Genomic DNA, 26751 nt, shown 5'->3' with positions numbered 1-26751 from the left:
AAATGCCAGTTCCAGAGAGGGACCCTCCATCCAGCTCTGCTCTCCTGAGGCGATCAGGAGACTGCCCTCCAACCGGGCCCTGGCTCTCCGGGATGTTGTGGTGAGCGCAAGGCTGTCCTCAGGCAGCTGCCTCAGATTTGGGTCTGGACTGGGCCAGGCGGGGTTCTGGGGGTGGTGCAGGAATGAGGCAAAACTGGCAAGGGGAGTGGGGGCTGCATTAGGGAGGCAGAGAGGTGCTGAGCCAGACGCCCCCACACCCACACCCCCATTATCAAGGAGGATCTGCTTTGCAAATTGAATGGTGTGTTAAGACCTTAAGGCTTTCCAAGTCCCTCTGGTACTTCTCGCGCAGGGTGGCAGCATCGCCCTCCAGATCCTTGTATCCCAGCTCCTCCCGCATGACATCCATCTGGGCCTCCAGCTCCTGGATGCGCTCCCTCAGCCCCGTCATGGAGTCAGCCTCTCCTTGGGTTGCCTGCCAGTGGGGGGCAGGGGCCGGCAGGGCCTTGGGGTGTGGCCCCTGGTGGAGGCAGAGGGTGGTGTCCTGCAGACACCTCAGGCTCTGTGAGTAGTGCTCCTGCAGGGTTCTCAGCTCCTCCTCATGGATCGTCTGTAGCTCCCGGACCTTGAGCTGGAACCTGTCCTCCAGGGTCTGCATCTGCTCGCCATGGTGCCTCTCCACGTCCTGCCTGTCTCTGACTGAGGTGTCCAGCTGGCTCAGGACTCGGCTGCGTTCAGCCTGCAGTGTGTTCTCGGTCCTGGTCAGCTGCTCCACCACACACCGGATCTCCTCCTTGTACCTACCCCGCAGGGCGAACATGCTCATGCTGTGCTTGCTCTCCGTGTCCTCCAGACACCGCTGCTGATGGTCTAGCTGGGCAGCCTTGGCCTTGAGCTCTGCATTCTCCCTTTCAATGATGGCGATCACATCCAGGTACTCGCTCTTCTGCTTGCGGAGAAGTTCCTCATACTCCTCCCTCAGGGCCTGGGCTGCTTGTGCCTGCTCTGGGCAGGGGGGCTCTCTGGTCTGCCAGGAGTCCTTGTAGAGCTGGAGCTCCTTCTCATATTCTAGCCGGATTCTGCAGGCTGTATAGCATACCTGCGCCTGAACAATGGCATCCTGAACCAACAATGAAGAATACTGACTGAGGCCTCCCAAGCAAGTGTTGTATGAGAGACTCTGGGATACCTGGAGAAGCTTCTGGCAATCTCTTAGTGATTCCACAGGTGGCAGAGATGTTAAGGCAGCAGCTATCTCCTCTAAGAGGCTGGCCTTCTCCTTCAGCTGCTGGGCAAGCTCCTCTTGAATAGCAACAAAGGCCCTAGGGCTCTGGTCAGATGCATGAAAGGGCTCCTGAGAGCCTTCTGAGTCTTGGCCCAGGACTTCTCCTAAGGGGCTCAGGTCCCAGGACAGCTGCACACCATCTTCATGGCCTGCTGGAAGCCTGAGGGCTTCCAAGACCTGCTGCATCACTCTCTCAAAGTCTGGGGTTTGGTAGGCTCCCAGAATTTCCCTCAGTAGATACTTGTGCTGCCGCAGGGCTGCCTGGGTGTCCCTCAGGGTCTCTTGGATGCTCTGCAGCCTGCGGTGGAATGACTCCCTCACTGACTGTGTGGCAAAGCTGAGCTCTGCCCTGACCCATGTGGCATTGGCCAGGATGGGGGCCAGGCCCTGTGGGATGCTCTGCTGCCTGCCTCCTGAGGAACCGACTGCCTCTTCTCCCAGCGTCCCCAGATGCTTCCTTAGGGACTCAACCTGGCTCCAGAACTCACCATCCACCAGCACCTTTCTGGCCCAGGTGTCTACAGGGGCCCCAGCAGACTCCATCAGTGGCTGTCCTGACCAAGAAATCTCGTGGAGCATTCGGGAGACATCTGATGTCGTGTTCTTCAGGGAGTCTGCTATCTGGCTGATCAGCGAGGCCTCCAGAATAATCTGGTCAGAAAGAAGCCTAGCCTGCTCCTGCTCTGTCAGCTCAGGCTGGGGGCGCTGTTGCAGGGAGGCAGGCTTCCCATTCTCTTCGGTGCCACCCATCTCCAGCTGTGCATGGGACCCGCCATCAGCTGGGGCGGGCCAGTGCCGCAGGGCTTGGATGGCGCTGACGAGTGCACTCTCCACACTGGACAGGGAGGCTGTGCCCGCATCCTGCTCATCCTCCTGGCTGGCCCTAGGCAGAGATCTCAGCTGTTCTCGGCAATTTTCCAGGCACATTAGGGCCTGACTGTTCTTGACCTGGAAGTCCCCGAGCTCTCCAACATGCCCTTCAACCCTCCTGGCCCTCTCCTGCCTCTCCTGCTCCAGCTGGGAGGCCAGTGCACCAACCTGGAGCAGGCTGGCACGAAGCTGCTCACGCAGCTGGGCCTCAGTGCCCGCCCACTGGTGGTGCAGTGCGAGCAGTGCCTCACGGCTCTGACCCTGCTGGCTCTCCAGCCTCACCGTCACATCTTTGAGCTTTTCCTCTGTGACGTAGAGCTTGGTCTCCAGGGAGTGGATGATGGAGAGGTACGTGTCAGAGTCACCAGCTGCGGGCAGTGCACTGGGTGCAGGCTCTGAGGACATGCTTTCTTCTGAGGGTGACCGGTCCTGGCTGGTGTCAGAAGATGTGCTGCTGGTCCAGGTTTTCTCGGACCCTTCGGTGTGAACGTATCTTTGGCACTGTATTGTGGAGAACCGGATTCTTTGCCTTTTAACACCAGGTGCTCCCTGGTCAAGTTTGGTTGTACCCTGCTGATGCACCTCCCTGTCAAGCACTTCCACTGACTTTGGGGGCACTACACTCTCTTCCCTATTGGGGCTGCCATCCCCATATTCCTCCCCCGGAGGACCCCCCAGGTCCTCGTCCTCATCCTCGAGCCTTGTCTGTGGAAAGGCCAGAGTGGCCCTGGTGGCTGGGACTGGACGGCCTGGGAGCAAAGTGCCATCCCTTTCTGTATCTTCAGGGGTGCTCCGTGGCTCTTCCATTACTTTTGGAGACTCACTTGCAAATTTCCTTAAAATCTCTTCTTTTGCCTGGAGCTTAATTTCTGTTTCCTCTAAGCTGCTCCCCAAGGCAACCATTTTAACCAAAGCCTCATTGAGGTCCTGCTCCTTCTTCACCAGAACCTTCTCGTGTGCTTCCTTAATGTGCTCCAGCTCTTCCTCCTTCTCTCTCAGCCGAGTGTGCATGCTCTGCAGCTGGCTGGCAACCCTTTGGTAGGAGTGCTCCAGGCTCTGGTTGTCGGCCTCTCTTCTCCTTAGCTTTTCCCGGAGCTCAGCCACATCCCCATCAGACGTGGCCACACGCTCTGTCAGCTCCTGGAACCGCTGCCTGAGGAGGTCCCGTTCGTCACAGAGGCTCTGCACATGCTCTGCAAGCCGGCGCACGCTGGCCTCTCGTGCCTCCAGCTGCTCCTCCAGCTGGTGCACCTGCTCACTGCCCTCGAAAGTGGCGCTCAGCTTCTCCTTCTGCAGGGTCTCCACCTGCTGTGCCTGGCCCTGCAGCTGGTCCTCGTAGGCGCTGGCCTTGTCTTCCACCTCCTTCAGGTTCTGCAGCAACGCCTGTTTCTCCTTCTCGCAGCTCTCCAGCAGCAGCTCGTAGTTTCTCTGCAGCTTCTCTTCCATCAGCCGCTGGGCCTGCTCACTGGCACCCAGCTGCTGGCTGAGGTCGGCAATACGCTCCTGCAGCCTCTGGACCTCTTTCTGCCGGTCCTGCTGCAGCGCCTGCTGTGTCTCCAGGCCCCGTAGCTCCTGTGTCTTCTCCAGCAGCAGGGCTTCGGCGCTCTTGAGTTTTTGCTCACTGGCCCTCAGCTGGCTGCTCAGTGCTGCCTCGCTGTGTTGCCGCTCCTCCAGCTGCTCTCGGACCCTGCCCTGCTCCCGCTTCAGGTCGCCTTTGAGCTTGGCCAGCGCCTGCTCCTTGATGGCCAGCTCCGCAGCTGCATTACTGAGCCGTGCCTGAAGGCTGCGGATCTCAGCCTCATGGTGTCGGATCGTGTCCTTGGCCTCCCCATAGCTACGCTTCAGGGTCTGAATCTGGTGTGTAATCAGCTCCTGGCGCTGGCACTGGGCTTCAAGCTCACTCTGAAGGTCTTGGTTGACTCTATGGAGCCTCTGCCAGGCACCCGATGGGGAGGTGGCCACTTCAGTCTTAAAAAAACCGATTAAATACTGGTTAGTAACACTCGGGCCTCCCAGTTCTGAGTGTCACACCTCTGGCCAGGAACAACCACAGAAAGCTCCTTGGTGGCTTTGGCCTTTATCCTTTGTACAACTTTATTTTTTTTCCCCATTAAAAAAATCCAACAAATTATCTTTTTTTTAAAAAAATAAGTAGCTGCTTCCAGGTAAACAGAAAACATGGACAATAACATCAAAAAACAGCTTTAACCTTAGAGAAATAAACCAAACAAAACTGAACAATGGAACACACTGAGAAGCAAAACAAAGACTAAACGACAAGAGAGTGCCAGGAACAGGGACAGGCGAGAGGAGCAGAGCACCTGCAGCTGCTTGTTTTGCAACAAAAAGTACACGGTCTTGACAGCAAATCCTAAACAAGCGCAGGACATAAGGTGTAGGTAAATGATGCCACTTCCTTCTAAGACAGGAGGAGAAGGAAGGAAGGTAACGCTCGGGAGATGTCAGCAAGGTGACATCTGAACATTTTCCTGTGGAAAGTGTAGCCAGTCCTCTAGAGTAACAGAATAACTAATCTCTACCTGTAAGAAGACAAAACGAAGGGTAACAGAAATCATGGAGTAAAATACGATCATCAACAAAACAAACCTTTGTGAAGTTCAAAATAAGAAAAAGTGAAGCATGCAAAAACAAAACACAACACAAATGAAACAAAACTCCCCACAGTGAAAGGCATGCAGAGACAGAACTCATTAATGTAGGGAAAAACAACATGAACAAGAGTGAGCAGAGCCTAGCCTAAGAATCTGGCCTGCCTGTAGCTCCCTCTCGGTCTGCTGCCCAGGGAAGCCACAGATGTGACACTCAGTTAAGTTCAAGTTAAACTTCACGCTCAATGTCCAAACCATGCAAGCTCCTCCCAGCAGCACCCACCCCAGCAGCTGGCTACTGATCCTCAACCCCACAGACCCCCTGCTCATTCTGAGTCATGAGTAAAAGCATTTCCAAAGCATAAAGGGGTGAAAAGTCACAAGTTATTAGATTTAGTGGGAAGGTATTAAAGACCAGCTTTGCCCAGTGCTGACCAACAGGGGCTTCAGTGTAGGCTCATGCAATCATCCAAGTTAGACCAAGAGGCAGGTTCCTAGGTTAGCAATGTGCAAAGCCCACTGCTAGTACAAACTGAATATCCTTTATTCAAAATACTTGGGACAAGAACTGTTTGAAAATATTTGCATTCTACTTTCTGGTTGAGCATCCCAAATTAAAAAATCCAAAATCTGAAATGCTCAAGTGAGCATTTCCTTTAAGCATAATGTAGCGTTCAGTTTTGGATTTTGGAGCATTTCAGATTTTCGAATTTGGGATGCTGAACCTGTATCTTTGCCACCTGATTTGAAGTTAATTCTTGCAGGATAAGGCCCAATCAAGAATTAAAAAGATGCTCCCCAAATCTGGAGGGCATGCAGAAATGACCTTGGTGGGGAGGCCCACCATTACCAGGTGTGAACTGGGCATGGTGATGACTATGACACAAGAGGTTGGAGAGGAAAGTCCAGGGCACGGAGGGGAGAAAGAAAGAGAGGGTTCAGGGAGCATGCAGGACAAAAAACAGCAGAGTCTGCAAGAACACAGAGTATGGTCAGAGGCCAGTTGAGTGTCCCTGGTCCATCTGCTGCCTGCAATGACGCAGACCAAGGTCAGTGCACTGTGGTCTAGAAATACACTCATTATATGAGAGAGAATTGGGGTCTAAGAGCTGGAAGGGCCCCCAGAGATCACTGGGTCTAAGGCTATACAAGCAGCAGGCTGCTGCTTAGAGGAGAGATGTGCACTTGCTTTGGGGGTCAGTAGCAGAGCCAAGTCTTGAACTCAGGACCCTGATTCTAATGTTATAACCTCAGCCTTTGCTAAGAAATTCCACTCCCTGTTCTGGCACCCACTTCACTTCTCCCGCAGTATTCATGCATCAGTCCCCTTCCACAATCTCCCCTACTGCTCAGTGCAGGCAGGAATATATCTGTTTTATGCTCCAGACCTGGCACGCTGCAGGAAAGTCAGCACACACAGGCCTGCCCTTGAGCCAGGCTAGCTCCAGTCTTGTGACACTCCTAAATCAGGGCTCGGTGGTACAGGATCTCGGTGGAGGTATCCCGGGCTTGGGCTAGTAGTGGTAACAGCCCCAGGTCTGCCTGCAGGTGTGGTACAGACACAGACGGGAATGGGGTCCAGGGCCAGCTCTGCCACTGACTTACTCTTGTTCTGGGCTTGCTGTATGATTAAATGTGTCCAATTTGTACAACAGGCCCAACAACAGGCCTTGTTTTACTACAGTGAAAACAAGGAGAAATCACATGCATATATACGGCATTTATAATAAATGCATACTGGCCACTTTCACAGCCAAAGGGAAAGGTCACCAAAATGATCTTATTACCAAAAAAAAAGTCCTTAGATATAGAGGTTTGAGGGAGATTCCCAAAATGTCATACCGGGAGGGAAAAACAGTGCTCCCCAGCACACTGAGTGCCCCGATCCCATGGCAGAAGAGCCCAAGGCTGTGATCTCCTGGGAGGCGGACCCTGCTCAGCCAAGTTTTGCACATTTCTAGCCTGCCTAAGCATGAACCCTTCACACTGAAGCTCCTGAGCGCACCATGGGCCACAGCAGCCCCTCCACCCTACCTGCAGCACGTAGCCCTCACGGGCGCTCTGTTCCCGGCCCAGGGCCACCCTCAGCTGGTCCTGCAGGAGCCTGTTCTGCTCCAGAAGGTCTGAGGCCTCCTTCTGGCTCTGCTCCAGCTGTTGGCAAAAAAACATATTCTTTTGTGCAAAATGACAATGATAAACAAAGCGGCTGCACAGCACAGACTCTTCCACTGGTCTTCCTTGTGGCCCAAGAGTTTTGGAGTCTCCACATTTCAGCAGATGTGCTGATATGGCCTTTACCTGCAGCATTTGGAAGTAAAGGTTCCAATGCAAGCCATGAGTAAAAATGGCAGACTCAGTACCATCTGGGGACCAAGGGAATACCTTGTCCTTCCTACTCCAGGAAGCTCTGGGTGCCCACATGATTCCCACACCTGCTCAAGGTTCCAAAGTGCATGCCCTATATAGATGCCAAGGCCCATATAGGGTGTGTCCACTGGGAAACAAGGGCTTTGCATATGGAGGAAGTCCACCCCATGGGGCCCTTCAGGTGTCCTCAGCTGGTCACACAGGCCAGGCTAGGCTCTACAGGGTCCACTGTGAGTGACAGCCCCCAGCAGGCCTCACTTTAAGGCCCACCATGGTCTCAACTGAAACCACTCCATTTGACCAGTTTTATATGATGGATTCCACATAAAGTTCTGTTTGCAAAAAGGGTTCCCACAGTTCCCTTAAACAAGATGTGGACACCAATGAGTAAGCTGTTTTACATTCTTCTTGCTTTCAACAGCTTCAGCTACTCATTCATCCATCCACCTCTTTCCCACACACTTCCCAGGTGCCTCCTGATGTCTGGTCATGTGCAGGGCTACCCATCCTGCTCCCACAGCTCATGCTGAGTGGAGCTTTGTATGTAGTGGGCAGTCAGGTCAGTGCTGCCCAGGGTGCTGCCAGGCTATACTGTGAGAGGCAGGGAGATTCTTGACTTTAATTTTTAAATTTTACTTTCTTTTGAGATGGAGTCTTGCTCTGTTGCCAGCTGGAGTGCAGTGGTGTGATCTTAGCTCACTGCAACCTCTGCCTCCTGGGTTCAAGCGACTCTCCTGCCTCAGCCTCCCAAGTAGCTGGAATTATAAGCACACACCATCATGCCCAGCTAATTTTTGTATTTTTAGTGGAGACGGGGTTTCACCATGTTGGCCAGGATGGCCTTGATCCTTGACCTCAAGATCTGCCCGCCTCAGCCTCCCAAAGTGCTAGGATTACAGGTGTGAGCCACTGTGCCCAGCCGGCCCCTGACTTTTAAACAGTGAAGACTAACCCCCCAGACTGTTGAGTCAGTGTGTCTCCTGCTGGCTGGCCCATTTTAGTAGCTTGAAGTAATGTGAGTTTCAACTGTTATTTTATTTCATCTTGCCTTTATTTGTTAATGGATGAGGAAAATGAAAAAGTGCAAGTGTTAGTGCTGGTGTTAACTCAGCCTCACACACTTAATAAAATACAAAAAATGTGAAGCGTGAGGCAGACCTAAGTGGCAAATCTTTTAACAAGCTACTTAGGTAAAAGAACACATTTGAAACAGTGTTGAAAACTGTCCCCAAATGGAGAAACAGGGAATTCTACAAAAACCATAACGCTATGCCTACCTGGTTACAAGACTCCCCGATCAGACATGTAAATCCACTGCTGAAGTTCTACAGACTGGATTTCTGGATACATTTCCATGAAAGAACATCTTATGCTATGCATCGGAGGCTGGCTTGTTCATCTCTGTACCCAGGTGCACTAAGGGCCTCATGGAGGAGTGACAGTAACAGGGCAGCCTTCATCCATGGCCTACCTCACCTCACCACTGCCTTCTGTTTCACATCCTCATGACCTGGGACCCAGCTGTTGTCTCCTGCTGCATGCCCCTGGCTTCATCTCTGATCAGCTGCTCCAAGCCACTGGGGCTGGTCTCTGCCTCCAGCTTTGATCTATCCAGGCCAGGGCTGCCTAGTGCAAAAGCATACCTGGCTCTGCTCACTCCCCTCCTGCCACTGGGAGGCAAGAGTGAGGAAACCATCTGTGCCCTGTAAAGTGGCTTGCCTCTCAAGGGCAGTGGCCTAGACTGCAGGATAAATTCCTGTGTGCCTGGAAGGCCCCCTCCCTGCCCTGTACACACTGGTACGCTCCCACAGCTCTGCCTCAACTATGAGAACTGATCTGTGTGTTTGTCTCCCCTAGGTCTGTAAATCTCTCAAGGGATAGGGCTATGTATCAGGCCACAGGTGGGCACAGCTGATATTATGGAAAGGCTGCTGGGGCATAGGGAGGCTCCAGCCCCAGGCTATTACCTCCTTCTCCAGCAGAGAGGTCAGCTCGTGTGTGGAGAGCCGGTCACCCCCATCTTCAGAAGACAGGTGCACGGGGGCGATGGGCACCTGCTTCTCTTCCCGGAGAGGTGTGGTCTCCACCTGATGCCACCGCTGCTCTATCTCCACGTGGACGTTATGTGTTTTGAGGTCACTCACAGGTAGCCCCGGGGTCCGGTCCACCTCCATGCGCAGGGCTGTATCCTCAGTGCCCGGCATGTCTGTGGTGTCGAGCATCCCGAAGCGCTTGCGGCGCTCCTCCCGCCTCCGTGCACGCTCCCGCTCCAGCTCCCCAGGCTCTGCCTCAGGGCACAGGGGCTCATGGGTGTCAGGAGGCCCCGTGCCAACCACCCGCTCCTGAGCCAGGGCCTGCTGGATGGGGCGGAACTCAGCCCAGTCAAAGGTCTTGGAGCGGCCCTCTCGTCTCCGCTCGCGTGCACGGCTCCTCTTCTGCTCAGGGTCAGGATCCCCCGGCTCTGCCTCTTGCTTTTCACTCGGCCTTGGGCATGTCTCAAAAGAGGAACTGCTCTTGTTTTTTTCCTCTGGCAATGAGCTGTGGTGCAGGAGGATGGACACAGCCTGTCAGGGGTGGCTCTGGTATGGCCTGCCAGGTAGAAGCTGGCAACACTGAGCCATGACCCAGCTCTTGCAGGCACCACATACTTTTTCTATCCCAGTCCCAGCTTCCTAAGTGCAGGGAGGACAGGAATACTCTGCCTTTACACCACATCCCTTCCCAAACTGGTTCTGAGGGGGAGGGGAGGGCAGGGGAGGGGAGCGCAGAGGAGGGAAAGAAAAAGAGCCTCAGAAGGCTGAGGTTTCCCAAATGATGACACTAAGAGGGTCCCCTGACTGAAGAGATGCTGTGAGGGGATCACTGTGGTGGCCCTGCTGCCAGGGTATGGAGCCAGGGGAGTCCCAGGACTCCCATAGCCTCACAGGCAGGATGGCCAGCCCTCCCTTGTTCAAGGCCAAGAAATGCATCAGGCTGCACCTGGGCACAGCCACCGTACCTGCCTGGTCCGAGGCCTGGCCTCCGTACACCCCTGGACTGGACTTTCATGAAAGAATGAGGAAAAACCAAACCTTCCTTAGAAGGAATTAATTTTTTTTTTTTTTTTTTGAGACAGAGTTTCGCTCTTGTTGCCCAGGCTGGAATGTGATGGTGTGATCTCACTCACCGCAACCTCAGCCTCAGGGGTTCAAGCGATTCCCCTGCCTCAGCCTCCCGAGTAGCCGGGATTACAGGCATGTACCACCATGCCTGGATAATGTTGTATTTTTAGTAGAGATGGGGTTTCTCATGTTGATCAGGCTAGTCTCGAACTCCTGACTTCAGGTGATCCGCCTGCCGCAGCCTCCCAAAGTGCTGGGATTACAGGCATGAACTGCTGCTCCCAGCCCAGATCTGTATTTTAAAAGCCCAATCTAGCTGCTAGTATTGGATGAGTATGAAAGGCTGGGACCTCCTATGGTTATAGGAGACAGGAGGCCCAGGTGGCCACGAGCTCACACCATGCAGTAGCCAGGGGCTGGGAGGGAAAGGCAGAAGGGTAGAAGGACACTGGGTGACCAGCCACCTTGAGGAGGTGAGTGGCAGTCAGGAAAGGGACACGAGCTGTGCAGTTCGTGCTTATTGGTGCCTCTACCTACTCTGCAGTCAGCAGAGTTAAGCCAGGTCTGCCTGAGGAATCCACGCCTATTCTCCATCTGCCAGAAGCAGAGATTCCTGGGGAGGCCTAGTCTGGAGCAGGGGAGGGACAGGGACATTACTGATGGCAATTTGGCAAAGAGGCTAAAAGTGTTTGAGACAGAGGTTTATGGACTCCGGGGAAAGGCCTCAGAGACTGCCAGCTGGCCCAAGGCTGACTGAGTGGCCCCTAGTCTTGCCTAGGCCCTCAGAAGGCAGTTGTAAGCCCACCTGGGGACAGTGAGGGCCCAAGGAGGAGTTCCAGGGAGCACATGTGTTTCAATCAGGGCCAAAGGTAAAGAAGCCTTTAAAGAGAGACACAAGGAAAAGAGAAAATGACTGCTGTCACCACCTCACTAGATTGTTGTCTAGGCAGCGATTGAGTGAGAGGCAAAGTGCTTCAGAGCAGCAGGATCTGCAGGTGCCTGCTGTAAGAGCACGCTGACATCTGGATGAAAATGACACAGGGCAGATCTTGTGATGTCACTGAACTAAGAGCTCAGGCTCCTGATCATGGAGAGAGTCGGGATGACACACATGGCAGGTATACACGGAGGCCCCCAGCTGGGCCCTGACAGCAGCCACAGCCACACCAGAACTGGCTGTGTTCCCGGGAGAAACCTCCCCACAGGCTTCTCCAGCCCCAAAGGCAGGAAGCATCCTGCAACTTCCCCACCCCAGACTTTGAGACACGGATGAGAGCAGGACGAGGATAGCAGCTTCTGAGACTGTGATTTCTGTTTTCATGCCTCCTTGGGATTTTTCCTGGCAGCACTAAAAAAAAAAAAACCTCAAATTTTTCCTCAAATAATAAAAGCCTATAAAGAGGAAGAATAAATGCTGAAAACAAACTGGTGGAGGATAACCACTCTACTAGACTACGTAGACATGCTAGATTATGAAGTAATTCTGGTCAGGAGGCCAACTGCCAGATTAACTTTCATATGAAAGTAAAACCCCTGGTCTTCTCTGTCATACCACTGGGCCGAAAGCCCCCGCACGCAGGGAAGCAGGCACTCAAGTGTGGAGGCGCCTCTCCTGAGCCATGTGCAGGCACATGCATGTGCACAGGTGCATTCCTGATACCTGCCCTGGGACATCCCAAAGCTGACTTCTTCCAGCCAGGATTGCTGATCCATAGCACTGAGCCCAGGCCTGGCTGGGAAGAGGGGCAGGAGAGGACCTCAGGCCAGCCAGTCCTATGCACTGCTCACCACTACCTCTCCTGGACCCCTGCAATAAGCTCTGTCTGCTGCCAACCGCCTGGGCAGAGAACTGGGGCCTTTCTCACTTTGCTCTGGGGGCTTCCTAAAGGTGCTTGGAAGAGTGCTTAGCTCATCAAGCTTGAGTGTCTGCTCTTGATGGGAGAGCCACGGAGGCAGTGGCTGAGGCCACTACAGGATGCAGCCCCTGGAGGGTGGGAGAGTCTGCTGCCACTGTGGGTGCCTCCCACTGGCTGTGCTTGCAGATGATTTGCCACTAACCAACAAGCCAGCTCTCTGCACAGGATTCCGAGAGACAGAGGGCAACTGTGTCCTGGCCACAGCCTCTTGGCCTTACTAGACAGTGTCATGAACAAATGATAGACACAGAAAAGAGGGCTAAAAAGAAAATAATCAATCTAGATGCTCTTTCCTTCTTATGCAAAGAGATGTGAAGTCAGCAGAAAATCGGCAAAGGTTTGGATAAAGAATGTGCCTTTAGGCTGAGCATGGTGGCTCACACCTGTAATCCGACGCCTTGGGAGGCCAAGGCCATGTTTGACCAGCCTGGCCAACATGGTGAAATCCTGTCTCTACTAAAAAATACAAAAATTAGCCAGGCATGATGGTAGGCACCTGTAATCCCAGTTACTCGGGAAGCTGAGGCAGAATTGCTTGAACCTGACATGGAGATTGCAGTGAGCTGAGATCGCGCCACTGCACTCCAGCCCGGGGGATAGAACAAGACTCTGTCCCAAAAAAAAGAATGCACCTTTAGGTCAAGGGTCCCATGGACAGCCCTGCTGAGACATCACCACACCCAAGCAGCCTAACCCGCAGCACAAGAAACACATTCGTGGTGTAATCTACATCACAGGACCTGAGAAATGGCACCAGAGGTGCTCAGATGTGTGGAGGCTCTGAAGCCCTGAGGTGGGTAAAGCTGAGGTCTGGCCCTCATAGGACCAGCTCTCACACTGGAATCTTCTCTCTTTTTTTTTTGGATGTGTCTGAGTCTTCTGACTCTCCACTTTCTTTTAAAATGACAACTAGGTTTTTAACTTTCAGGGCCGGAGGAAGAAAGCCCGAAGCAAAATCTGAGGCACAGGAACCACAGAATGCTAACATAGGAGAGGATGGTTTTTTTCAACTTGGCTGCACAGAAATCAAACAGACATAGAAGTGAGGTGAAAAGAAGACCAAGACAAGACAAAGAAGCAATGGGTGGTCTATGGATGCCACACATGGGCCTACCCTCACACCAGCAGAGCACAAGGCCTGAGCACCGACTGCAGGTGTGGGGCTAGCCTGGCCAGGTGCCTGCTGACACAGATGGAAGATTCTCCACCAAGCCTAGTTCTAATGACCGGCACACACACTACCTGCAAGATGAAATCACCCAGGCTTAAAAGAGGAAAAGAAACAGAAACGTTTGTTCTGATGTGCTCGGGACAGGAACCTGAACAACAGAGGGACACAGAAGGGAAAGAGCAGCCGACTGGGATGCACTGGGCTCAGACCTCAGACTTCAGACTCGAGTCTGACACTGCCCTGGTGAGAGTGGTGCCCACAGGAGGCATAAGGGGCTCCACGGTATCTTCACCATCCTACCTGGTCACATCCGGGGCGGTGGTTGGGTGCACGTGCTTCATGATGGTCTGGATCCAGTTCCGCCGGATCCCGGACGTCATGGCTGATAGGGTGAACTCGCCCTCCTTTGTCTACATGGGAAAGATGAGGCACCTTCAGTGACTGCTCCCTGGGGTGCCTGCTGCCCTCTACTTCCAAAGGAGCTCCCTGAATTGGGTACTAAGTCCCACAGGGAGAAAGGCTGTGGCTGACTGACCCTTCTAGGAATGCCACATGTGCCCACTACTGGGACACGAGGGAGCTGGTGAGCAGGAGACAAAGCTGTGGCAGGGATGTATATCTGTGGCAATGGTGAATCTGGTATCTTCTCTCAGTAAGGTCAGCTCACAGTTACTGGGCACCCACTATGCACCATCATCCTCCCCAGTTCAGACAGAGGACACTGGGCCCCTCTCTTTAAGGAGTTCCCAGCCTTGGGGGAAGGGCAAAATCAGCATGTGCTGAGCATGCATGGAGGTAGGGAATGGGGAAGGGCATGTGTCTTGGGTGGGGGAAGTGGCGCCTGCAGTCTGTACCCACACAGGCACATGGCATGATAGGGCCCGGGGAGTGGTCAAGAACAAGGTGTATCAGGGTCTTGGTGGCACTGAGAAAAGGCAAGGAAACCTGCTGGTTGGTTACTGCAGTTGTCCAAGTGATGAAAATTAAGGTGATGGCAGAGAACGGGGCAGCTCAGAAGTAACAAAGGGGGTATGCACAGTGCCTGGCTGGCTGGGTTGGGGAGCATGTAGGACAAGCCCTGGACTCCTGCTTGGATGAGGCGGAGTCTAGGGCTTGCCCTAGGTACTTGTCCAAGGCGGTAGGGTGGGAGAGACTGTTCTGGGTGGGGATGGGGCAGCAGGTAGGACAAAGCAAAGAGCACATAGCTCTATGACATGACCATTGGACCCCTGAGCAGCCCTGCCTGGGTGCCTTTGGAAAGGGGAGGGCCAAGTGGTCTGCATGGAGCTGGAGGCCAGCTACTGCACCTACAGGTGCCTACCCAACAGAAGTGAGGGCTGCAGCCCTGAACTGAGAGCTGCTCACAAGCAGACTCAGCAGCCAGGTCAGCAGGGAAGCTGATGGCAGGATGCACTCACAGGGACGATTTTCAGATGGCTGCTACTAGCCTGGCTAGGGGCCAGAACAGATCATGTGCCAGCCTGACGTGCCACAAAACACAGCTGGGACCTGACCTGCCCCTCCAGATGCCTGATCAAGACACCACCACTGCTCAGCTTGGTCCTCCATCAATTCTCATGTCCTCATGAGCTGAGGTGGGTGCCCTACCTTCTCTACCCCCAGGTGTGGGTGTTGTTGGAGTCTGGCCTCAGAGCTCCACATAGAGCCCTTTTCTCCAGCTGATTTTTCTTTCCCAGCGGCTGCCTAATGTTCTGAGAGCCCATCATGCTTCAAATGGATCACTGCCAGAATTTCAGGGATCCCCATGCTTCTGCTGGCTTCTGGGCAGGGCCTTGTCATGCTCTGGGTCCTGGTCCTGTCCTCACCTCTTCCTCCCGGGTGTCACTCCTTCTTTTCTTGCCCAGCCTCACATGCCAACCTGCCTGGCTCCTTTCTAATCAACCTGCACGTCCTGCCAGTCATGTATCATGAACACACAATTGACTGGTGTCTTCCAACACCTTTCAGTGCTCTCCAAAAGCACTGAAGACCAGCCCCAACCTGACCTTCAACCCGGCACTCTGGTCCCAGACTGGCTCTGTGCTCTCTGTGCCTCCAGGTCTGGAATACAGTCTGGGACATGCTTTCACACTCAGCCTTCCTGCTGAGCCTCGAGGGATCCTCCTCCATGAAGTCTTCACACTGGAAGCACCTCCTCATTCCTTAGAACTCTCAGTACTTGGGGTTCACAGAAAGTCATCAGGATAAGTAAGCCCTACCAGGGTAAAGTGAGGAGGGGTTGATCAGTGGGTGAGACTGGCTGATGCCCTCATTTGTCACTAGGAGAGTGGGGCAAGTTCTCAGACTTCAGGTGTGCCCTGCCTGGAGAAAGCTGCTCATGAAGATGGGAGGTAGATGGCAGGAGAGGAGGATCACTGGGCATCTCCCACAGGGGATGTGGGCAGAGGGGCCTCGAAACTTGAACAGTGCAGGCTGCTAACAGCAGACAGTTCATGCCCCGCCCTAGTGCCACGCTGAAAGTGCAGCCTCCAACTGTGACTCAGCTCCTCTCACTGACGCCTGCACACAGGAAGCCACAGCCAGCAGCCCAGTGGGCTGGCGGCCAGGATTTTCCTAGTAAATGAACACACTGGCCTTCGGGTCTATACTTTAGTCTTCTCTAAGTTGGGTCAATTTGAGTCAGCCCCAAATAGAGGATCAACTCTCAACATAGCAATACAATTGTATTTTTGGGCCCCCAAATTTTAAGGTAAGACTCTGCTACAGGTGAGTCTAGCCTTGTGTGAGAAACCAAGTACCAGGGCCAGGGCCCAAGCCCATGGTGGCAGCTCTTGATCCATCACACTCTCCACCTATTCTTAAAGCCCTTGCGAGTGATGAACTAACTTTACCCAAAGAGAGGCCTGGCCTCTGTCCTGGTTCCAGGGAGGTAACTTGCAAACCTTGGAATTTCCTCGATGACCAGAGTCTTTGTTATTCATGGTGGTCCCCTGGGACCACCTGACACTCCATCCTGACAAGCTAACTCAGGGTGGAGGCTGGCCTGGCTAGAAGCAGGAAATTAGAGGAAAGCCATTAGAGGGTTGGGGTTTGGGCCATGTGAAAGCAGCCGACCACAATAGGAAGGGCTGTAGGTGGAGTTCAACGGTGAGGACAACTCCATCAACCACAGCAGCTACAGAGCCTCCTAAAGCTCAACACTGGGGCTCCAGTGAGCTTCCTGGAGATGCTCTGCGTACTGCCCTGCATCAGGGCTAAGAGGGCACCATGTCCCCAAGGATGCAGAAACTTTGGCATTTGTGACTCCCCCAGTCCCAGATTCTACTCCACATGGCTCTCCTTTGGCTGGTTCTGGCTCGTATGCTTTTTTCTATAATAAAACTCATTGTAAAGACAGTACTTTCCTGAATTCTGTGAGTCATTCTAGTGACTTCTCAGACTGGAAGGTGGTTTTGGAAACCTCTGTACTTGCAACTGGTGTCAGAGTGGGGACAGGGCTGGGCATAGTGGTTCATGCCTATAATCCCAGTACTTTGGGAAGGTGAGGCAAGTGGACTGCTGGAGCCCAGGGGTTCAAAACTAGCCTGGGAACATAGTGAAACCCTGTCTCCCTAAAAAACAAATAATTAGCTGGGCATGGTGGCATGCACCTGTAGTCCCACCTACTCTGGAGGCTGAGGTAGGAGGATCACTTGAGTCTAGGATTTCAAGGCTGCAGTGAGCCATGATTGTTCCACTACATTCCAGCCTGGGCAGCAGAGCGAGACCCTGTCTTGGGGGGGTGGCGGGGGAAGAAGTGGTGGCAGATGTGGCAGTATGGAGGACTGTGCCCTTAACCTGGAGTCTGGCTAACTGCAGCCAGCCTTTGATCCACATAGTTTTGAAGAAACAGCCAATAAGAACCATTTTGTCCTACCAATAAGATTTTTTTTTTTTTAAAGAACAAAGCAATGTCTTGCTCATCTGAGTACCTCACAAGATTTTGGGAAAAAATAGATTTTAAGTAAACGAATGAACAAACACACGAATAAGTGAGTAATGAACAGATGTAAATAATTGATTAACACTTCATTCTTATTCCCCATACCCCACGTCCTCCCAACTGCCCCAACTCTAGCATTACAAAAAACAAAAAAAAAAAAAAAGAAAAGAATCTTCAGAAACAAAAATCCTTTCAGCAGTCTTCAGAAAAAAGATACTAATGTCTAATGTATTGTTCAGATCATGAACTGGGGAAGAGGGTCAGGTGTCACAGGACAGAGGTGTCAAGGCTAGTGGGAAAGACTAAGTGCTGACCACACATGCTGCATCAGGCCTGCCCAGAAGTGCCCCTAGGCCAGATATCAGGCTCTTTGACACGTGCCCCTGCCTGTCAAGACTGTGGCCCCACTTCCATCCCTGGGCTCACATGTATCTGGAAGCCATAGTTTCTCTGAACTGGATACTCTGTGACATTGTAACATGTAGACAAGTCAATTTCCCCATCCAAGTCGGCTGCCTGCAGAGAGAAATGAAAGGGTCTTGAGATTTTTAGGAAGTAGAATCAATGCCTAATTTCCATAAGTGATTTCCTGCACTGATTTTATTTTTAATAGTACACACACTGACAAGTGAGGATACCGTCTATCCTACCACTGCACGACCCATGTTTCTCCCTGGGTGCAACCACACCACCCTTTGTCCCTGTATCTGGCCAAAGATAGTTCACACCGGTGGTCCTCAAATATGTTGCTCTTTCACATTCCTAAAAACTAAGGACCCTAGAAGAGTTTCTGTTATGTGGATTTCATCTACTGATGATATTTACTGTGTTAGAAATTAAAACTGAAATATTTAAATATATTTGTTCATTTGAGAAAAATAACCTCATTTCATTTTAAAATAAAATTTAATTAAACAATCAGTGATAAGAGTCACACTGCTTTTAATTTTTGCAAATCTAACATCTGTCTTCAGAAAGGACAGCTGGATTCTTGTTTCTGCATTCAATCTGGTGAATAAAGAAAGCAATTTTTTTTTAGACGGAGTTTTGCTCTGTTGCTCAGGCTGGAGTGCAGTGACATGAATCTTGGCGCACTGCAACCTCTGCCTCCTGAATTCAAGCTATTCTCTTGCCTCAGTCTCCTGAGTAGCTGAGACTACAGACGACTACCACCATGCCTGGCTAATTTTTGTATTTTTAGTAGAGACGGGGTTTCATCATGTTGGCTAGGCTGGTCTCAAACTCCTGACCTCAGGTGATCTGCCTGCCTCAGCCTCCAAAGTGCTGAGATTACAGGTGTGAGCCACCGTGCCTGGACAATAAAGGAAGTATTTTAATAGGTTTTTCAGATAGTTGTGGCTGTTCTTTGATAAGTAGTAGGCTCTTAAAGGTTAACTACCATGTGGCATTGAAATCATAAACTCTTTGTACTGTGTTACATTAAAACCCATGCATGCTTTTGTAACAGGTATTGGTCACATGGGAAATATTAAGTTATGCATAGCTACACGTAGCAAATGTCTACACATTTCATTATGCAAGATTAAAATATCACCTTTGCTAATACCACCACCTATTGCATCAGAAGAATGTAAGTAAAGGGAAGTTCGTAATGGTGAATACAAATTTTCTCAAGCTCTAATTTTTGCTTGGAAGCTCAAATGATACCACCGGCAACAAACTCTGTCAGTTGTTTTCCTTAGAGGAATGAGTTAACTTGGTTCATTTTCAGAAAAAATATGCCAAACACCCAAAATGAATGACAACAGTTTTGCCTATCAGTTGTTTTTCAAGTAAACATGGTGCTCCACAGAGAAACTGCTAGGTCAGCTGGCAACTCAATCACATGAGTCCTTTCCATGAGAAAGCCAGCATACTCCAGCATGCAGCTAGGTGATGCTTCTCATTTCAAATCACAGAATATTAAAAAGATGGCCATTTAAAGATTGAGACTTCATAGAATTAATAACTTCTACTGGTCCTTCAAGGATCTTTATTTACTTTAAAACCATTATTTAAAATGTAAGGCAGTGAAGAATCCAGTGACCACTGGTCTAGCCTGTTGTTACAACTGGGACTGTGCCAAGTGCTAGTAGTGGCTTTGCCTCTCATCGCTTTTACACCATCAGTGCAGATGGCTGCATGTAAAAAAAAGTTCAATGACATCTTAATATTAGAAATCATTTTAACCATCACTGCTCTCCTGAAAGGGCCTCTGGGACCCCCAGAGGTCTACAGATCACAATTGGAAGTGCTGTTCTGTGCATGCACAACCAAACACTTACACAGGCTCCTTACTTCCCTAACGATGAACACCACCAGAGGCCCGCTGCCCACACTTTCCTACCCCTACTTTTTATCACTACCGCCTTTAGTCTGTAAAAGACTGGCTCAGAGTATTTGATACTCTAGCTCTTAGCGATGGGTATTTAGGCTCTTTCCAATCTTCTGGCTATTGCAAATGTGTGGGAATGACTAACCTGAGTATGTGGAAGTATATCTGAGGGATTCCTGGAGTAGAACTACTGGGGAAATGGCGGAAGAGGCTTGCCAAACTGTTTAGAAGAGGTTATTTTATTTGTAGGTGAAAAAAGAAAGCCCCTTCTAGTTGTTCTTTGACCACAGAATCAGGATTGCCAAGTGGCCCAACAAAGCTCATCTATCATATCTTGTCCTTGTCCAGAAGGCAGGGGACAAGATTTAGCTAAATTCTTCCAACTCCATTTACCATGAAATCTCTTTGTGGAAAAAACAAAACTGTTTATCCTGAGTTTTCAAATTTCAGTGCTTTTCAAAGAACAGAGAAAATAAAAGCTGCCCAAATCCACTGCATGTAGGCACCTAATTCAGGGCCTTGATGAAGTCTGGCATCATAGCCAGGAAAATAGTCACAAGGACAAAGGCTGATCTTGTGCTCACCTTCCCACCAGGCTGGGACTGGGAAACCTGAGGGCAATATGGACACACCTTTGGCAAGGGAACACCACTGAAGGGCATTGTCCTCAGGAGTGGAGACATCAGCCTAGGGGAAGCAGATCTCCCAGCCCCAGATGCTACCTGGACCCTTCCAGCTGTCTCCACAGCAGAAGCAAAGCCCAGACACTCACCTCCTCAGCCACTGAATCCCTGTAGTATCTCAGACTTTGATCAGCCAGGACAAACCAGTGTTTCTTCCACTGAAGGGGAAGAAAAGAAGTAAGACTCGACTACCAACTCCCATACAGCATGCCTGCCACTCCACGGCAATGCACAGCCAGCCTGTGCGGCCTTCCCAGCACAGGGAAAGCAGGGGACAGGCTGACCCACTCCCTTGACAGCACACAGGGGACTGTACTGGGACCCGCAGGCAGCCATGCACTCACGTCCTCAGGACGCTCGCTAAGCTGCAACCCTCCAGTGAAGACGCAGCACAGACAGCTGAGCAGGGCTTGGCTGTGGACTCTATGACCAGTGGTGTGGCTGGTGGCCAGGCCGTGCAGTCCTCAATAACTAGAGGCTGCAAACAGGCTGGGCCCATCGGAACAGAAAGGTGGCTGTGAAACAGCATCTCCACCTGCAGGTGGCAGCCTGCACGGGTAACTAACCAGCTAGAGACCAAGTCTTCACTGTGAGCAGTAAGGAGGGGACCTTGAATCTTCAGGCCAGGCCAAGGGCATTTGATATGGAGGAGAGAGAAAGAGGATGTCTTGCCATAGCAGCTCAGGAAGCAGGAAGGGAGTGCGGATGGGCTGGGTTTCGGGGCCTCTTAGGTAAGGACCCAGCAGGCTCCTCTTCATGCCTCCTTGGGAGCCCTGGCCTTCCAGCCCACAGCACAGGGTCAAGGTGGGCTGGCAGGTCCAGCCTCAGATGGTTCTTCCTGCTTGAGTCTCATGGCAAGAATGTACCATGTTTGCTCTTTCCAGGGCTAACACTGCCACTGCAGCTGAGGGGTCTCACGCATGAGAGTGCTAGAGTGCTAGGCTACCGTCTACTTGGCTAGCTTGCATGGAAACATAAGCCAACCCCACAGCCAGAGGCTTTCTTTGTCCCTGGGGAAGCCAGGCCCCTAAAGAACTTTTAGGAAAGATCACCAAGTGGGGGCTAGTGTTATAAGGCATCCCTAAGGCCTGAGGCCAAGACCCCTTGCCATGAGCAGACAGGCCGACTGAGCGCCCCTCCAGAGCACCCTCCACTGCAAAAATGGAGGCTGTGTGCCTGCACTTCTAGGAGCAGATGGGAATTTCAGCCACAGCCTTGGTCTGTAAGACAAGGGGCATGCATGGAGGAGCCAGGCATGGAGCCAGCGCTCGCCGACTGGCTGGGGACAAGGTCAGCTCACCCTCATCCTGCCCCAAGACTCCCCAGGGGCCACGGCAACCCTGCACACTCACCTGGCCATCCTCATACTGCTTAGTCAGCCAGCCTTTCTTGAAATTCAGCAGGTCGGGCTGAGTGAGAAAGGGAGAAAAAGAAACAGCTCAGAGGAGACTCCGATAGGGTCATAGGTGTTTGATGGGGCCGGTATTGCTGTCCAGATGAGGCGGGTACCAGGAAAGGGGTTTCTCCACCTGCCAGACAAGCCTGTGCAGCCCCCTCACCCTGGTGGGTGCTGCCCACAACCTGCCTTCTATAGGCATGCTCAACCTTCAAGAAGGAGATGGTGGGCCTGGCAGGCTGGCAGGAAAGAAGGTATGGTCTCACTGCCCTGTGAGCGGCGTGGGCTCCAGCCTGTACAGGGCTCACAGCACAGGGCCTATCTGGGGGGCAGAAAACAAGCCCAGAAGAAGAGTCACAGAGCACTTTATTTGAAGGGAAACATCTGCAGGGAAGACTGAAAGAATTGATTCAAAAGTTCTTGCAGAAGCCACAGGAAGCCTGGGAAACAGAGATGTGTGGTTTTAGGAAGCAGCAGCTGCAGCCCCGCTGAGACCCTCCGGCCATTTCTCCACCAGGAGCAGGCTTGACCTGTATTCCCCACAGGTCAAGGAGCAGGACAGCAGACAGCGGGGCAGCACCCAGGCACAGGGCTCTGTCCTTTCTCCACCTGTGTTGCCCAGACACACCTGGAACCTGAAGAGTATCCTGAGAGAGCAGTGCCACCTGCAGCCCACCTGGCTGGGCCCCACAGAGACACGGGTCACCCCACCTCTGGTCCCCGGTGCTCTCCACTTTTCTACAGCCATCTCCTCAGAAACCAGCTTTGATGTCTTTTTTTATTATTCCAAGGAGCGAGACTAAGTGAGAACAGGCAAGAAATTGTCAGGACAACTACCAGGACAGAGCATACTGGGAGCTTCTGCTCAGAATCCTGTCTCTGAGGAGTGAGGGAGGAACCACTCACAGGTGGCTGCTGCCTAGGTCTGGCCAAGGCTGACCCAGAGAGATAAGAAGTCCCTCTATAGAGCCCTGTTTCAATCCCAACATCCTGCCAAGCGGTGCAACTTCCCTGCTGCTAGTTATTTGAGGCACCCAATCAAAAGCAACACTGTGAAATTAGGACACCCTAACCCAAGAAACCCTTAAATAGGGAGGTCCTCTCCTACATGCTTGTAGTTGCCATTGTGGCACAGGACCTGAGGTGTGGGCCTACCACCTGCCCCCCTCTGACAGCCTGCCTAGCCTGTGGATCTTTAACAAAAACTTATTAACGTCCATATCGTGGTTATGTCATTGAAGCCATACCTGCAGTCCAACCCCCGATGGCAAGGCCTATGCAGGTGGGCTCCCTACTGGTGCTCTCTGCTGGCTGCTGGGGACAGGAGCTCCCAGCTAAGCTGACGGAGAACCGAGTGGTTTTGTTCAGGTCACCTGAAGCAAAACCCAGACAAGGAGAAACCCAAACTTTACTCCTCCTCACACTCCACATTACACATCAATCTGTGGTTGGCAGCCCCCAATCCCTGGGGCAGGCTGGAGACCCTTGGTGAGCTGCTTTGCAGGCAGCAAGGAGGAGACAAGAGGCAGTGAGCAGGCTCCAGGCTCCCATGGAGGCTGAAGACAGCATGCTGAGGTGGTCTTGCTCCTGTACCCTGACCAGTCCCTCCTGCACCCCTGCTGTCATAGCTCTGAGGCCTTTGGAGGACCCAGGGCAAGGTCTGCTCTTCCACTTGAAGCATGAAGCGGAGAAGAAGACAAGCTCTAGCAAGACATGGCTCCTGACTCCAAAGTGCCACAAAATCAAATGCCCAAAGCCAGAGGAGTAGAAGGTCCCTGCTGCAGCCCTGCCTCCTAGAGTCAGGAGTCTGCCTGGCAGAGGTGGCCTCCTCCGCAGGGCTTCCTCCTGGAGCACAGGATGCCATGGAGCCTTTGGTTCTGCTAAGACCAGAAAAGGGAAGAAACACAGAATCTGCGATCGACGGCCTGTGGGTTGGTGGGTGGGGGTGCTCACAGACACGAGGGCCTGTGCACATAGGGACAGCTGGCAGGGATGCATAGACAGAAACAGACAGCGCCTCAGAGTGACCAGAAGCAGAGGAGCACGGCCTCCGGAGGACACAGCGCCTGGGCTCACCGTCACGGAGGGCTCCGTGGACCTCCTGTCCAGTGACTTGGCTCTTCGGTGTGGAGACAGGGGGGAAGCCGAGGCGTCTGGGAGAGGAGCTGGGGGGGCTTCGTTGGTGAAGTCCTGTGGCAGAGAGCAGCCGCCAGTCAGTGCAGCCCACGGCAACATGGGCAGGTGAGGGACGAGCTGGTGCTGTCCACACCTCCAAGGGCCACCAGGCCCTTACTCCTGGTGAGGGGCAGTGATTTGCCTAAGCCCCCACAGCAAGTCTGCAGCAGGGCCAGAACAGGACCCGTGTCGTGAGATGCCCTGGTTAATAGAGCAGCCTTTTTTTTTTTTGGATACCCGGTCACCATCACTTTTCTGGTCCCACCCCATCCTCCAGCTTCTCTGGGTCACAGAAGGAAGAAACCTGGGATCTGTGGCGGCAGGTGGCAGGCTATGGGCCAGGCAGTGGGCACTAGGCACCTTGTGAACAAGAGAGAAGCCAGGAGAAGATGAGCTTGGACTTGGCCAGCCACAAAAGCAGCAGGCAGGTACCCTGGAGGATTTCAGAAGCCGAGTCTACCTTGGGCTGAGTGGAGAAATGAGGGGTGCAGCTGTCCTGAAAGAAAGAGTTATGGTGTGACACTGAGCCTTGTTTCCGGGCTGCCTCGGAGAGGAAGAGAGTGACTCTAATTAAATTTGGGATCTAAAACATGTGAGAATATCCTTTAGCAGAGACGGAGAAGGCTCTGATACGAAGCTGCAGGAGACAGGCCTGCATACCAGGTGGTCACTATGCAGAGGAGGCAGTCAGAGAGCAGAAGCCTGGCAGCAGTGCATCCTAGGCGTGTGTGGAGGGGACTTGGCACATGGAGTGCATGCTGATCCGAACCCGAGCCACCCCCGAGAAGCTCACCCGCTTTCTAGGGAACGCCCTCTTCTCACTGCGGCCCTGGCGCGTGTCGCTGGATGGTGAGGGCCCCACTGCATTGGTCTCCATGTGCTCTGCCTTCTCGATGTCCAAGGCCTCAAACTTTTCAATCACCTGGGACCTCCTGCAAGAGAGGACATGAGGTCCTGAGGTGGCAGTAAGGTCATGCCCAGCCTGGCCTGGGCCTGATTTCCCTGAGGTTTGCACAGCATAGAGGTTGTCTACACATGTGCTCAGCCAACCTGAGCTCCACCTGCATCCCTCCACGGCCCTCCCTCCCACCAGGCCTGTTCTCGCCCCTGCTCTCTGCCCTCACGCTGGAGGCCCCACAGGCTCTGTGGTGTTGACCCATTCAGCATTCACACAGCTTGGCACCCAGCAGCCTCTCCTGAGCCACAGACATGATCAAAAGGTAGGCAACCATCACCTCTGAGGGTGGCCTCCATTCTCATTGCATCCCTCATGGATCACAGAGCAGCCCCCACCCCAAAATTTAGCAAGAAAGAGGCCCTGGAATTAACATTGTTTCTGCCAACAGTAAAAGGAATCAAAGACCAAATTAAAACAAAAACAAAGCAGGCTGATTTCATGTGAGAGGGCTGGCGGCCTCCTCAGGCTGTCTACTGCCGGAGACGGAGCTGAGATGGGGTGAAGCGGGTGGAGGAGGTGCAGCACCACCCAGCGGCACAGCAGGAGAGCACAGAGGCAAGACCTGAAAGAAAACAAAGCTGGGAAATGAATACACGGAAAAGCACTGCTTTTTCAAATCAAATAATGGTGAACCAAAATTACCCAAAGAATTAAAGAAGCAAAAACCCAAAGTAATTACTGAAGAGGGAGAGAGACCATGATTGTCCACCAGTGGCAAGGAGTCACCCTGGTGGGGTCAGAGATGGGGGACATGCCAGCTGAGGCTCCGCTCACGGGGACTGCTCACCTGGGGGGCTTGGGCATCACCGTGTCAGGAGGGTGGCCCCCTTCTCACAGGGCTGGGGCCTGTTCTCCCAGGGACACCTAAGTTACCTGGCAGAGAGGGTGTCACTGTTGTTCTAGAGAAGAGGATAAGAACTGAGGGGAAGCGAGTGAAGGGCTCCGAAGCCAGGAAGCCTAATTATCTCCACAAGGAAAAAGAGGAAACGAGATCAAATCCTGAGACCCCACCTCTCCCAAGAGGCCAGCTGCTTCTCAGGGAGTGTAAGGGAAAACTGAAAACCAGCTGTCCAAGGGGTCTTCACCACGAAGCAAGGAGGGTCCAGGGCTGGACTCTGAGGGCCCCAGGCTCCACTTTCTCCCTGCACTTCCACACAAAGCATCTTTCTTAGGAAAGAAGCTTGTACCAGGCCAGCCTGCCAGAACCGGCAGCAGAGGCAGGCGCTGGGATGGGGGAGCAGGAGAGGCCGTGGCATCGTGAGAGCAGGAAGCTAAGGAAGCTGCTGGAATTCCTGGGCACCCAGGGAAAGCTTGGGTAAGTGCAGGCTGGGCATCCACCACACTTGAGCCAGTGATGGGATCTGGGTGAGATTCAAGTCCCACCAACGGGCCTCAGTGCCGTCACTTCCAGCATGAGGTCTTCTCTGCCCAGCACTGGGGCCTAGAAAGCCCCAGGAAGGCAGTGAAGGGCTGCTGGGCTTGAATTCTACGAGAGTCGCATGCCATGGTACTGTGGGGATCCAGAGAGGAGTCACAGAAGAGGGAAGGCACTTGCTACAGTTGCTTTGCATGGGGGTCTAGGGATCCTGTAAGACCACAGGCTCGAGCAATGGCTGCTGTGATCTACTGGGGTAGGTGCGAAGTTACTAACTGATGCCCTGGAAGCACTGCAGGTGGGACAGCAAGCGCCTTACTGGTCAGCATAGAAAACTGGGCCTGCACCCTGTAGCTCCAGGGCTACTAGGGCATGAAACCCTGTGCTGAGGGCAGGGGGTTAGGGTTGCATGGGGAGCTGGCCTTGCTGCCAGTCACCAGCAGGTCCACCAGGACCACAGCTTCCCCCACTTGGCAGCAGAGTTGACTCATTATCCAAGAAACACTCTGGAAGTCTGAGGAACAGACACATAGAAACCCACAGTTGGTCAGGTTCAGACAGGCCTAC

The 26751-nt window shown here is 52.7% G+C and overlaps 1 protein-coding gene across 8 annotated transcripts in view; it reads right to left on the bottom strand.

Moving 5' to 3' along the window:
- Nucleotides 1-26751, bottom strand: part of MPRIP (myosin phosphatase Rho interacting protein) — a 155248-nt gene that overhangs the window by 22172 nt on the left and 106325 nt on the right. For 4 of the 8 annotated variants that reach the window (XM_078372231.1, XM_078372230.1, XM_035299199.3 and 1 more), the window contains exons 8-16: nt 24645-24783; nt 23753-23866; nt 21633-21689; nt 20370-20438; nt 17689-17778; nt 13620-13729; nt 9099-9669; nt 6799-6915; nt 314-4123 (exon numbers count right to left, since the gene is read on the bottom strand). In XM_078372231.1, coding sequence (XP_078228357.1) covers nt 314-4123; nt 6799-6915; nt 9099-9669; nt 13620-13729; nt 17689-17778; nt 20370-20438; nt 21633-21689; nt 23753-23866; nt 24645-24783 — 5077 coding nt within the window. The remainder of the gene's footprint in view (nt 1-313; nt 4124-6798; nt 6916-9098; nt 9670-13619; nt 13730-17688; nt 17779-20369; nt 20439-21632; nt 21690-23752; nt 23867-24644; nt 24784-26751) is intronic. The other 4 variants (XM_078372232.1, XM_035299200.3, XM_035299203.3 and 1 more) reach the window with 2 other exon arrangements.

Source organism: Callithrix jacchus, chromosome 5 (genome assembly GCF_049354715.1).
Source record: "Callithrix jacchus isolate 240 chromosome 5, calJac240_pri, whole genome shotgun sequence".
Taxonomy (NCBI): Eukaryota; Metazoa; Chordata; class Mammalia; order Primates; family Cebidae; genus Callithrix; species Callithrix jacchus.
This window is presented reverse-complemented; position numbering and strand designations above follow the sequence as displayed.